Genomic DNA, 12,812 nt, shown 5'->3' on the forward strand with positions numbered 1-12,812 from the left:
CGTGATTGGCCCAACGACTCAAAGCAGCCAATGGCGGTGATGGGGGATGAGCGTTGTTGATGAACGAACAGAGCAAGGGAACAGAGCAAGAACAGAGTAACAGACCAACCTTGAGACTTGAGACCAACTGAACAAAGCACATGTAAACATTCCCACGTGAGAGTAAGTTGCTGTGAAGTGTGTTGCTGCTTCGTATGAATTTATAAGCTCACCCGATCACCAACAAAATGAGTTTTGAGGGTAAAATTAAGAAGAAGAAAAAGAAGAGTTATCTTTCTAAAGCCAAGAAGTTCGGAAAAAGCGGCCGCTTTGGAAAAGGGAGCTACGTGAGCGAAGATGTTTACAACTATTTCGTTCGAGTGGTGGAACTTGACAATGCTGGATTTGCTTCAGACGAGGAGCGAGGTTCTTACATAATTTATTTTTTTATTTATGTAATTATGAATTGTTAACAATTGCATTAAATTAAATTTGCAGATGTCTTCGTTTCCAACACCTTTGAGCAAACAGTGGGACAAGAGGTTTTACTTTCCACCAACCAGTTCACATCTGTTGCTCTTGAGCGACTCATCAAAAAGGGAAAGGACGAATGTGTGTTGAAGTTTATGAAGTCTCTTGCTGAAGACATGAGACCCATACTGAACGACTGCTTTGCAAGTCACGTCTTCCAAACGTGTCTGAAGAAAGCCGCGCAAAGGATACAGGTTTGGGTTTCGGAAGTTTGGGATGGAAAATGTGCAATTACAATCGAATTTGCAGGAAATTCCAGCAGACGAGGACAGCAAAAGCAAGGAGGAGTACACCTCCTGGATAATCAAAGTTGGAAGATTTTTGTCGAATAACATGGAAGACTTCATGTGGGATCAATATGCTAACCAAATCATGAGAACGGTCGCCGAAACTTCTAGTGGCTCAGAACCATCCAATGCAAAGGAGGCTAAAACAAAGAAAAAGTTGCCAAAAATTTTAAGAGAATTTTTCAAAGAATTCTGTCTGCATGTGCAAAACATGCCTCAATTACCAGGTAAATAATTTATGAAATTTTCAACTTCTAAAATTAAAGTTTGAACTTTGCAGATATGGTTTCTGCGGTAATCACCAGTGGCTTTTTGCAAACTTTGTTGAAATGCTCCAGTCTTGTCTCAGCTAAACTGTTTAAGCCGTTAGCGGCAAAACTAGTTTCTGCGCTGGACAACAAAAAGAACAGTGACAGAATGGAGGGCCCTTGCTGGAGACTTTTGGAGGCAATTCTGGCAACTAAAGACGAAGAAGTAAATCAGCAGATGTACGAGAAATTCTTCAAGGGAAGTCTAAAAAAGACTGCCACAGATTCGGAACAAAACTTCAGTGTCCAACGCTTGCTGGAAAACTGTCCATCAAAGGAACAAGTGATATATTTAAAAAATTTGATTGATTTGTTGTTTATATAAAGCTACTTGCAGTTGGAGGCAATTTTGGAAGAACTCAATACTGTGGAGGTAATTGAATCTTTGCTTTCGTCAGGAAATTTTGGAGTTATCAGAGCCATGGGAGAATCCTGCAAAAATTTAGCAACCAATCAAGGAAGTTTTTGCCAGGTTAGCATTAATCTGAATATTTTCTTCCATGGTTGGTGCTGTAACGATTGTTGTTCAGAGCTTAATAGGGGCTCTTCACTGCAACAATCCAAATGACAGGATGAATCTTCTTTCCCCGCTGATTCTTGCGATGAAGGACTTTGAAAAGTACGAGCATTTCCGAATGATGAATGAGGACGCAGTCCAACCTGTCACTCTTCAAGGCTCACTGTTGCTTCAAGCATGTCTCAATTTCAACAAGCCTATCAAGGTAAATACAAGTTCCCATCGAAGGCCTATCTAATAAAATTTTTAGTTTGTCCAGAGTTTTTTATCATTGGATGGCGAGAGCTTGGTCCAGATACTTAGCGAACCCAAGGGCTGCCACGTAACTGATGCATTTATGGGAAGCAAATTTATTGGAGAGAAAAGCAGAGAGAAACTTTGCCACATTTTGAAGGTAAATTTCTATTTTTCAAATGAAAGAGAATACATCAATCATATTTTCTTTTTAGGGTCATTGGGCAATTTTAGGCTGCAGCAAATTTGGTTCCCGCAGTTTAGACTCAATATGGAAAGTGAGCACCTTGAAGATGAGACAGTCCATCATGAATGAACTCTCAAAAGAACTGCCTAAACTGAAAGGGGACCAGTATGGACGATTTATCGTCACCAACTATGGTTTGGAGCTTTTCAAACACCATCCAGAAGACTGGGCTACGGCGCAAGGTAAGGAGATAACAGCAAAAAAATTATTTTCCGACATTCTGGGCGAAGACGAACCTGCGACGAAAAAGATCAAGAAAAACAAGGGTTAAAAGTTGTTGCAGTAATAAACGTGGTTATTATTTTTGCTTTTACTTTCACGTGTTTTTATTAAGTAAAAAGATAGTTTGCCATAGAGCTGCCAGATTGTGTGACAAAAGGGTTGACATTTTTTTAGTGCAGAGGGTGCAGTAGTGTCCTCTAGCATGTAGCGTTTTTTCATTAGATACATAATTACAATAATTATTTAATCTAGCTACACTGAGGAAGTAAAACATTTTTTGCATTATCCATTAGAAAATAATGTTTTATATTAATCGTGGAACATTGAGTGCAATATATAGTAATGACAAATTCTTTATTTAGTTGTAACCTTTGGTATATTCGTGAGTTCTCAATAACCAACATTAATAATTATATAGCAACAAAACTATCACTACTCGGACAAAAAGAAGCTGTCTAGTTCAGGATGGACTCGGTGACTAGGAGTATGTGTTATGTGTGGTACATTTAACGGATTTTGCTAACGTCACTGTCATGATTATTATTATTTTTTAAACATATACTTAATCCCAAAAAAATTTGTAGTGCTTTGTTTGGTAATGATTTAAAATGACTATGGTTGTGTGGTCAACAGAGCGCGACTTTGTACAAGTAACATTTAATATTATTATTGATTGAGCATGAGTATAACGGTGTCAATATTTTACAGCTTCAGTGCAAAGTAAGATTCAGTAACGGTACAAGAATAAAAAATTGGCTGACAAGTGTAAGTGACTAAAAAAAACCAGAGTTAAAAATTAGTTCAGCCTCAAAATTCACAAATGAAAAATTCAAGATAAATGTCATCTTGTTAATTCTTTTCCTACCATATTCACATTCAAAGAAATTCTCCAAATTAGTTCTAGGAACTGTTTTTGAAACAATCTTCTGCTAGAAAAACTCCAAATCAGAGGTGCTTTGGTTCAGAATCGCTCAACTCACTAGGGCCACTCGGGGGACTAGTTCGGGCAAGTCACTGCTGCTGGGCCGTGGATTTGGGCCGGCCGAGTCGCAGGCGTCACTTGCCCTCGGCCGCTGTGGCCGTCAGGCTCACGGTGGCCACTTTGAGGCTGGCCGTGCTCTTGGGCGCTGAAGCGTTCTTCTCTGCGGTGATGCTGCACGCCTGGTGGTGATTCTCCCAGTCCTTGTGCTGGCAGAAGGCGCCGCAGTAGCGCGCCGTGTTGCATCCGCTGCACGTCTCGTTGGCTTTGCGCCCGCAGTTCCAGCAGTTCTGCAACACGCGGTGCACACGTCTCAATACTTTGCAAAAATAAAAGAAATTTTTCAGAAAATATTACTTCTGTTCTTTTCAGGATTAATACAAAAAGATTTTTGCTTGAATAATGTTGCATAAAAATCCCTATTTTTAAAACGTCATTTTTTAAATCTTCAGAAGTTAACCAAAATTTTACTCAATATTTTCTATAACAAGTTTTGACAATATTTAAATTGCCATTTTTTTTTATCCAAATAAACAATTTTCTAGATATTTTACTAACTACTTATTGAGCAAAAAAATTATTACAACCACGATTTTTGAACACCGGAGGAAGAGAAAGTTTCTCTCTGAAGTTAATCTCTTCTTTTGTATTTCTGTTTTTTTTTCCATCTAATTCTTTTTATTTCTCTTATATTTTTTATTTTGATTGGATCCAAAAAATGGGCTGCTGAGTTGACTTACCCCACTTATTTCCGAGCCTGCTTCTGACGTGCTGGGTGCTTCTTCGGCGTGCTTCCTTGCCTCGAGCAACAACTTTTCCATTCGAAGCCTCTCGGTTGCTACCAGCTCGGCCGCTTTGGTTTCAGCCGCTGTCACCGCCCTGTGCAGCTCAAGCATCGCTTGTCTTTTCACTTCGTTCACCGCCTCCTCTGCGGGACAAATTGAAAATTTGATATTCAGGAGAAAGAAAATAAGAAAAACAAACCTGCTCTGCGTTTCACTTCGGCCACGCGTTCTTCGGTGAGCTTGATGGTTTGGGCCATGATGTCGCCGGCCGCCTTTTTTATGTCGCTCTGCTCAGAGCTGTCCGTCGGCAGTTTTCTCAACCAACTCGAAGTGAATTCGGCGCTCGAAGACTCTGGCTGCGGTCTCTGCTGGAGGATGCCCAGGGCGCGTTTGGTCTTCTCAACCATGCTCAGTATACAATTCAACATCTTAAATTGAAATTTAAAAAAAAGAATTAATAAATTATATAATTTTGTTAAAAAATTTAATGATTTCTTCTTCTATCAATAAATTTCAAACGTGAATTGTATCAATTGGTTTAAATATATTTTTTGTTCAATTCAAATTAAAAAGACAGAAAGTAACTGTTGGGGGTAAAATTCTTGAGTGATATTTTGGATATTTTATCGATTTTATTAAAAATACTGATATTCTGATGTGGCATTGAAAAAAAAATTGAGTCAAAAATTGAACGTACTACATGTATATTTTTCCACTCATCGTCGCCGCATCTTCCCCGCGACTCGTCAGCTGCGCCTGAACTCTGACTCGCAGCGGCGCCCGTCAAGAAGGGATTGTAGTGGGCAGATGTGGAGGGTGGGTGCGTCACCCCCAGTACGGAGGCCCTGCCCCCGAGGTCGGATGAGTGACCTGTCGGGTGCAGCATCATGTGGTGCGGGTGGCTAGAGAAGAAAGAAGTGCTGCTCTGGCCAGAAGAGTAGCTGAGGTATCGTTTGGTGGCCGGAGCGTATTCTGAGTCGCCAACGCCGTTTTCGTACAAACTGCAAACACACAAAAAATAATTAGTTAATTAGTTGGGAGACAATTAGGTATGGCAAACAGATAGAATACGATGTATAAAAATTGTAGAATTTGAAACAAAATTTTATATTTTTTTTAATAATTTGTTAATTACTGCATGCTTCTCAAGCAAAGGAGCTGTTTTATTTACGTAAAAATGGATTCCATAGATTTTTTTCTTTTTATAAAATGAGTTTCTTTCAAAACGCAATATTTCAATAAATTTGTATTTCTCCCTGTGAGTGTTCGGTTGAAAAAAAAACTGGGGTTATATTTTTTTGTAAACAAAAATCGTCTCGAGACCCTTGGGCTTATGCGATTCGAAATCGCTCACGAAATTGATTTTCCTCCAACCTTGCAGCTGGCGTGCGTCGGGGTTGGGAGGGTGCTCTTTTATAAAACACTGTTGGCGGCAAGTGCAATTGGCAGTAATTAGTTGAAGCAGCCGCCGTGCGCGCGGCCAGAAGGAGTAGCTCTCGAAAATGAGAAGGAAGCAGGGAGGAAAGTCTCGCTCTGCTAATTTAGATGCTAAAAAGAAGTATAAATTGCCGGCGGCAAAAACCAACGCGATTGCATGCGCAAAAATCTAAATATGGAAATGCCGCTTGGCCATTATTAAAGGGGACATATAATATTATTTTTACTTCTCAAATCTGCTTTTCGGCTCCACAAGTTTCGACCCTTCTTTCTCTCTTCCGCGACGGATTTATTTGCGAGACGCTGCGTTTTTTTATCGTTTTTAATTTCGCAGCCAGAATTTATTATCGAGCCGTTATAAAACAATTGATTAAAATGGAAAGAAGAAAAATATCTGCCGGGCGCAGGTGGGGCGAACGTCGGAGGAAATCAGGGACACCTGGGACCATTGTACGAGAGTAACAGCTCGGCCAGACCTCTCTCCCGACTCAGATGCTTTTTATTAAAATGAGTGATGGCAGCGCGCTGCAGGGGCGCAGCAATAACATACATCAACACCGCCCACCCAAATACTACTCCGTTAGTTTTTATCCAATATTTCTACATTTGTGCACAAAACTTTCTGCTTTCAATCAAACTTGCAACCGACGCCAAGTAAAATTGTACCACGCACTGCAATTAATTGAAGCTATTAAGAAAAAATGACTGAAAAATCAAATTTGTAGAAAATTCAATCGGTAGTTTAATTATAAAGATAATAATATAAACTAGCATGTATAAAATACCCATATTTTATTCACTGAAAAAAAGAACAATACTGAAAAATAATATTTATTGAAATTCTAAATTTTTTATTTATTCGTCTCAATTCAATGATATTTTAGAGTACGTAGAAGAATTTTGTGGCGTTTCTTTTATAATAAATAATATCTTCAAATAAAAAGACATTGGGGGAGATTCAATAGACTTAGCTCTCCCGGGATAAAAGATATCCCGGGATAAATCCAAGGGGACAAAATTTAGACCACTGTCTCGGGTTAAATATTTTTAGTCCCGCCTTAAATTTTTTCTCCCCAAGTCAATGGGGGATAACTTTCCTTAGCCCCCTCCACGGGATAAATATTTAATAAAAGGTTAATTAAAAGGTCGTCAACATGCTCGCGAACTTTTTAGATTTTGGCCAATTGCAATGAACAAAAATCTTTTTCAAATCAGAATTTTGTGAGGATCACGGAAATGAGGGCAAAATTGAAATCTAAAGCTAACACAAAAATCTGTATCTAACTTAATTTAAAATTGCTTATTTATTTTGATCAGAAATTTCTAAAGACCTCTTCATCAAAGCGAAATTATACAAGGATTTTTTTCTTTTGAAATTTTGTGCACGTAAAATTTTTCAACTCAAAAAAATTAAAATTTTGAAACTAATTTTTTATTTGTAGATAAATTAAATTCGCTAAATTACAATTAACATATAAAAAAAGGAAAAAAATTCCTACAAAACGACTACAAACGACTCCAAGTTGAATACAAATTCACTACAAAACGACTACAAACGACTCCAAGATGACTACAAATTCACTACAAAACGACTACAAACGACTCAAAGATGACTACAAATTCACTACAAAACAACTACAAACGACTCCAAGATGAGTACAAATTCACTACAAAACGATTACAAACGACTCCAAGTTGACTACAAATTCACTACAAAACGACTACAAACGACTCCAACTTGACTACAAATTCACTACAAAACGACTACAAACGACTCCAAGTTGACTACAAATTCACTACAAAACGACTACAAACGACTCCAAGTTGACTACAAATTCACTACAAAACGACTACAAAACGACTACAAACGACTCCAAGTTGACTACAAATTCACTACAAAACGAATACAAACGACTCCAAGATGACTACAAATTCACGGCAAAACGACTACAAACGACTCCAAGTTGACTACAAATTCACTACAAAACGACTACAAACGACTCCAAGTTGACTACAAATTCACTACAAACGACTCCAAGATGACTACAAATTCACTACAAAACGACTACAAACGACTCCAAGTTGACTACAAATTCACTACAAAACGACTACAAACGACTCCAAGTTGACTACAAATTCACTACAAACGACTACAAACGACTCCAAGTTGACTACAAATTCACTACAAAACGACTACAAACGACTCCAAGTTGACTACAAATTCACTACAAAACGACTACAAAACGACTCCAAGTTGACTTCAAATTCACTACAAACGACTCCAAGATGACTACAAATTCACTACAAAACGACTACAAACGACTCCAAGATGACTACAAATTCACTACAAAACGACTACAAACGACTCCAAGTTGACTACAAATTCACTACAAAACGACTACAAACGACTCCAAGTTGACTACAAATTATCTACAAAACGACTACAAAACGACTTCAAACGACTCCAAGTTGACTACAAATTCACTACAAAACGACTACAAACGACTCCAAGTTGACTACAAATTCACTACAAAACGACTACAAAACGACTCCAAGAATGAATGAATGAATGAATAAATAAATAAATAATTAATAAATAAACATGTTGACGACCTTTTATTTACCAGCTAGCTGTTTTGATTTTAGCGCGGGTTAAATATTTATCCCGTAGAGGGGGCTAAGAAAAGACACCCTCCAATGACTTGGGGAGAAAAAATTGAAGGCGGGACAAAAAATATTTAACCCGGGACAGTGGTCTAAATTTTATCACTTTGGATTTATCCCGGGATATCTTTTATCCCGGGAGAGCTAAGTCTATTGAATCTCCCCCATTACTTAAATTAATGAAGCTATGCAATCCGCTCTACAGCTGAGATGCGCTGGTTGCATGATTTATATTTTATCGGGGGCGCTCATTTATAAAATATAAAAATTGTCTGAACAAACAAAACGATATAATTTTTCCTGGCGAGAATGCCATAGTTAAAACTAATGCAAATTTACCATCCGACTGAAAAAGAAACAATCTGGAAATTGCAATACTCTGGACATCTGTGGCAACAAACAAACGTCAATCAAGCTGCTGCAGCTAAAAAATCTGCAGTCGGTTGCGCAGCGGCGCTGAGCTACTTTTTGCGCCTCTTTCGCCGTTTTAATTTGGAGCCGAGCTGGCTGCTGATTGCTCTGATTACACACCAGTTGGTGGCATTCCCATAAACACACACACGTACACGGCGGTCGTGTTGTTTGCGGAGCGCGTGCGACCAGCCGCTCGGTCTGCCACCCTTTGCTTGCAGGTGCGCCCATCCAACTTGCGTCGATAACGCACGTACCTTTCGCGGGGCCGCTTCAAGGCGAACGCCGGCTCTGCGTGGTGCTCGCCCATTGAGTGGAAGATCTCGGACGGCTCCGATGGCGAGAACGAAGGGTCCATGACTAACTGCTCATGTTGACGGAGATACTGTTGCGGACTCTGGAAATAAAGAAAAAAATTGCTCGAAAGAAAAATTTTTCCGAATTTAGACAAAAATTTAAGATTTCCCCCATAAAAATAGCAGAAATACAAATCTTAATTTACAGATTTCATAACTAAGTCTGAGAAAATAAAAAAATTTGTAGGGGTCTTAAACTTAAATTTAACTACATATATTTTGTTGAGGCTCATATCTTTCTCTCAAAATTAGATGATCTTGAAATGCAGTTTAAATCCAATTAATAGATTTATCATTACCAAAATGTAGGCAAACTACTGCCAGATAACTAGAATTAAGAAAAATGTAGCATGGCACCAAAAGTTTATTGAAATGTTTCCTCTCTAAATATTTATTTAAAATTCATTTCCTTGCTTCAACAGAAAAAAGATATAAATTGAAAGTATGATGTATGATTGAAAGGCTTCATGTTATTCAATTTTATGGGGGTTGGTTCTAAAATTTGTTTGGTAAATTATTTTTTCAAGCTATGTGAGATTCTACCAGCTGAATGGACAGACCCGAACTTGAATTTCGCTCTCGGCTGAGATCCCCAGCACTTTGTGTGTGTATTTGTTTTCAATTCATCCCCCAGCAAACTTTTGGCTGAAATTAATTTGCCCGCGCCAAAGAACAAAACGCCACCGCTTTTTCTCAGGATTACGTTTTAATATTCATTCGCTAGGCCGTTCTTGATTCAAACAAACGCGTTTGCCTCGCCAACAATTTTATTTCGAGAATAATGATGAGATGCGCCGCCGCTGATTTGAATTTGCCTGGGAATCGACGCACTTGACGCTCTTTTTCCAGCCGTCTTAATAAACAAGAAAGTTATTTATTTATTTATTTTGCTTCTTATTCCCAAACTGTGAAAGACGTTTGTAAATCGATTTGGATTTCTGCGTGTGTCCTGCACAGGTGCACCGACAATTTGTCCTTTTGACGTTATTTTTTTATGGTAATTCGTACCTGCTTTGCGATTCTGGCCAGGGCGGCGACCTCTCGCTGCATGGCTGGGATGCCTGCTCGAAGAAAGGGCAGCACAAAGGGTCGTAGTGGGAAGTTGAAGGCGGCCTGCAAGGCGCGCTGGAACTCCTCGACGCCAAGCGTGTTGCTCTGCGAACCGCAAAACGCGCGTCAAGTTTCCGCGTCTTTTGCCGATCGAGCATTAAATGTACTGATACTCACCACTAACGCCAGCACCAGAGATTTGACCCGCTCGCCCGTTTCTGGTGAAATGTCAGAGCCAAACTGCACGATGGTGGTTAAAAATCTTCGCATTTTGGCCAATTGCCTGGCCTCGAGCAGCTGCGCCTGACTAGCGGAACCTGAGCTCATCGGCACCTGTAACGCCACGAGAGAAAAACGTTTTGATTTTCATGAGATGAAAAATATTCTAATGTTTCTGATGTCCTTGCAGTTTTAAAGGAGTCGTGTAAAACTTTCTGCAAGAAGCATAATGTTATCATAATTTTTAAAATTAACTGCATTGTAAAAAATTAGTTTTAGTTACTGCAATAGGAGCAGCTCCAGGAGGTGATGGGCTGCCTCCACTGCCATTCAGAGAGGCAGGCGGCGAAGATGGAAAGTCCCTGTTGGATCCGTTGACGACACCCATGGCCGGAGGAGAGTTCTTGCTGGTGCTGCTCTCGCTGCCAGTTGGCGTGGAAAGGATGGTCGCTCCTGCGATGGGGACGCTCGGAGCTTGCTGGGCGCCTTCAGGGCTGTCTGGCGCCTCTTTGGTAGATCCTTTAAAAACAAAAAGAAGAAGGAAATTTAGGTTTGATAGTGATACTTTTTGGGGATTGTTTACAAAACGATTGATATTGAGGCAAATTTTGAATATTGCGGAAAAACATGACATTTGAATTTTAATAAAAATTCAAAATTTTGTACACAAGTTGTGTTGTGAATTTCTTCAAGTTATAATACAAAATAAACGCGTTGCAATTTTCAGCATCTTCGACCAACAATAAATGAAAAAAGTTCCTGTGGAAAATTGGATTTCCAATGCAAAACTGCCAACACCGGTCGAATAAATTGCTTCTTTGCGCGTTTAATAAAACCACGGCGACAAGTTGTGTTTGCGTCTGAATAAAATATCGCATCAGGTCACACGCCCGAAACAAAGGCTCTGTGTGTAGTGTGTGCCGGGTGTGTTGTGTGTGTTTATATATCGCTTTGCCAGATTCATTCGCCATTACGGCGTTCACAGCGAAAACATTTGTTGCCGACAGGTAGTGTGTTGTGTGTGTGCGCTTTGTGTGCGCGAGTGTGCAAGCGGCGGGCGAACGACGAGTAGAGGGTGCCGGGCGAAATGAGAATTCGCCGCCAATATCAACTGACGGCGGCGTCGAGAGCACGCCGCCCGCCCGCCCTCCCGATCGGCCATCACACAGCAAATTAATGATATTCGCGCCGCTAATTCATTAAAAAAGCACTGCGCGTGCTGAGTATCGCGGGTAATTAGCACAGCCTCGGCGTCGACCATGCCGAATATCGAAATAAAGCGGATTGCAGTTAGAATCAATATGCCATAGAATATAATTGAAACAGTCAAACTTCTGTAAAAACAATAGCTCAGTTTAATTTATTTTTTCTTCCTCTTGCTATTCACTCTAAAAGTTTTTGATTAATTTATTTTTCTAATTTAAGTATCCCTTATAATTAAAACGAAATAACCATACTGAAACTCACAAATTAATTTTAACATTAATTAAAAGAACAAAGAAGCTTTAAAGAAATGAGATCAATAAAAAAAGCATAATTTTATTTTAATTTATTATATCATTTACTATTAGTTGGACAGTGGCTTAATTAAATATAAAATACTTCTTTAGATTTTCAAGAAATTCAGCTAGTAAAATAATTTTATTTGTCATTTTTTTACTGCTCTTGATTTCTTCAATGATTTACTTAATTGAAAGTGAAAACCATTTGCACCAAAAATTCAATTAAAAAGAAATCAAATAACAAACATTAGCAGTAAAGCCTCTGTGTGAATCTACTTTAATTAAAAAACTGCCTTCATATTTTTCAAACTGCGTACATTAAGCGCCGCGCTTGCTAAAGAAGGGCCAGTTTTAGTGCCGAGACGCCCGTTGCATTCTGAGCAGTTGCTCCATAGCTGTGCCACGGCGAGCGAAATGAAAATAATTCCACCCCGGAATTAATTGAATCCGACGGAATAAAAATGTCACGTGCCGAAAACGATTAAAAGAATTTGGCTGCGAGCGGCGGGAGGCAAGTGCGGCGCGACGATAAGCACGCCGGGGGCCGCCGACTATGGATGGGAACACGACGTGCAATGAATTTCACCAGCAGGGTAATTAGCCCTTGTTGACAGGCCGTGTGGGAAAGGCGGCAACTGCCGCCGGAATTGCAAACGCCAATCATTTTTACTATTGACGCGCGCGAACGGCTGCTCACACTCTCTCTCTCTCGCCAACACTTTATTAATGCAATTTTCTTTTTTTTTCTTTCGCCCACTATGGTTGGTAAGTTTTGCTTGGCGCGTGGGAAAGCCGGCCCGTGAGAATTCTGTCTGCGAAAGTTGACGAAAACGTGTGTGGGATTTTTCACGCGAGTCGCAAATTACGAGAAAGAGAGAGAAAGAAGAAATTGCCTCGAGTATTGCGCGCGCCTCTGAAGAAGTTTTGCTGGGAAATTTATGTCGGTGCGTTGTGTTGGAAAACGTGCAAAGTTTCAGCAATATGCCAGTACTTGCTGACGTGACTTCCTTTTAAATTGAAATTAAATCGAGAGAAAAAAGATGCAAAAATTAATTAGAAATTGAGGAAATTGATTGACTTTATG

The 12,812-nt window shown here is 39.5% G+C and overlaps 2 protein-coding genes across 2 annotated transcripts in view; one reads left to right on the plus strand and one right to left on the minus strand.

Annotated features, from left to right (window-relative positions):
- The first annotated feature begins 99 nt into the window (after positions 1-99).
- LOC132194221 (nucleolar protein 9) lies at positions 100-2,416 on the plus strand. The gene is made up of 8 exons (XM_059615375.1): positions 100-405; positions 478-704; positions 760-1,024; positions 1,078-1,388; positions 1,443-1,577; positions 1,636-1,827; positions 1,873-2,016; positions 2,072-2,416. The coding sequence occupies exons 1-8, from the start codon at positions 228-230 to the stop codon at positions 2,372-2,374; spliced, it is 1,755 nt and encodes a 584-aa protein (XP_059471358.1). The 5' UTR covers positions 100-227; the 3' UTR covers positions 2,375-2,416.
- The window catches only part of LOC132194220 (protein CBFA2T3), a 52,451-nt gene continuing 42,051 nt past the window's right edge, over positions 2,413-12,812 (minus strand). The window contains exons 3-10 of the mRNA XM_059615374.1: positions 10,510-10,745; positions 10,185-10,340; positions 9,966-10,112; positions 8,859-8,998; positions 4,787-5,090; positions 4,289-4,517; positions 4,045-4,232; positions 2,413-3,594 (exon numbers count right to left, since the gene is read on the minus strand). Coding sequence (XP_059471357.1) covers positions 3,382-3,594; positions 4,045-4,232; positions 4,289-4,517; positions 4,787-5,090; positions 8,859-8,998; positions 9,966-10,112; positions 10,185-10,340; positions 10,510-10,745 — 1,613 coding nt within the window. The 3' untranslated portion in view covers positions 2,413-3,381. The remainder of the gene's footprint in view (positions 3,595-4,044; positions 4,233-4,288; positions 4,518-4,786; positions 5,091-8,858; positions 8,999-9,965; positions 10,113-10,184; positions 10,341-10,509; positions 10,746-12,812) is intronic.

Source organism: Neocloeon triangulifer, unplaced genomic scaffold (genome assembly GCF_031216515.1).
Source record: "Neocloeon triangulifer isolate White Clay Creek 2 clone unplaced genomic scaffold, ASM3121651v1 ptg000006l, whole genome shotgun sequence".
Classification (NCBI taxonomy): domain Eukaryota; kingdom Metazoa; phylum Arthropoda; class Insecta; order Ephemeroptera; family Baetidae; genus Neocloeon; species Neocloeon triangulifer.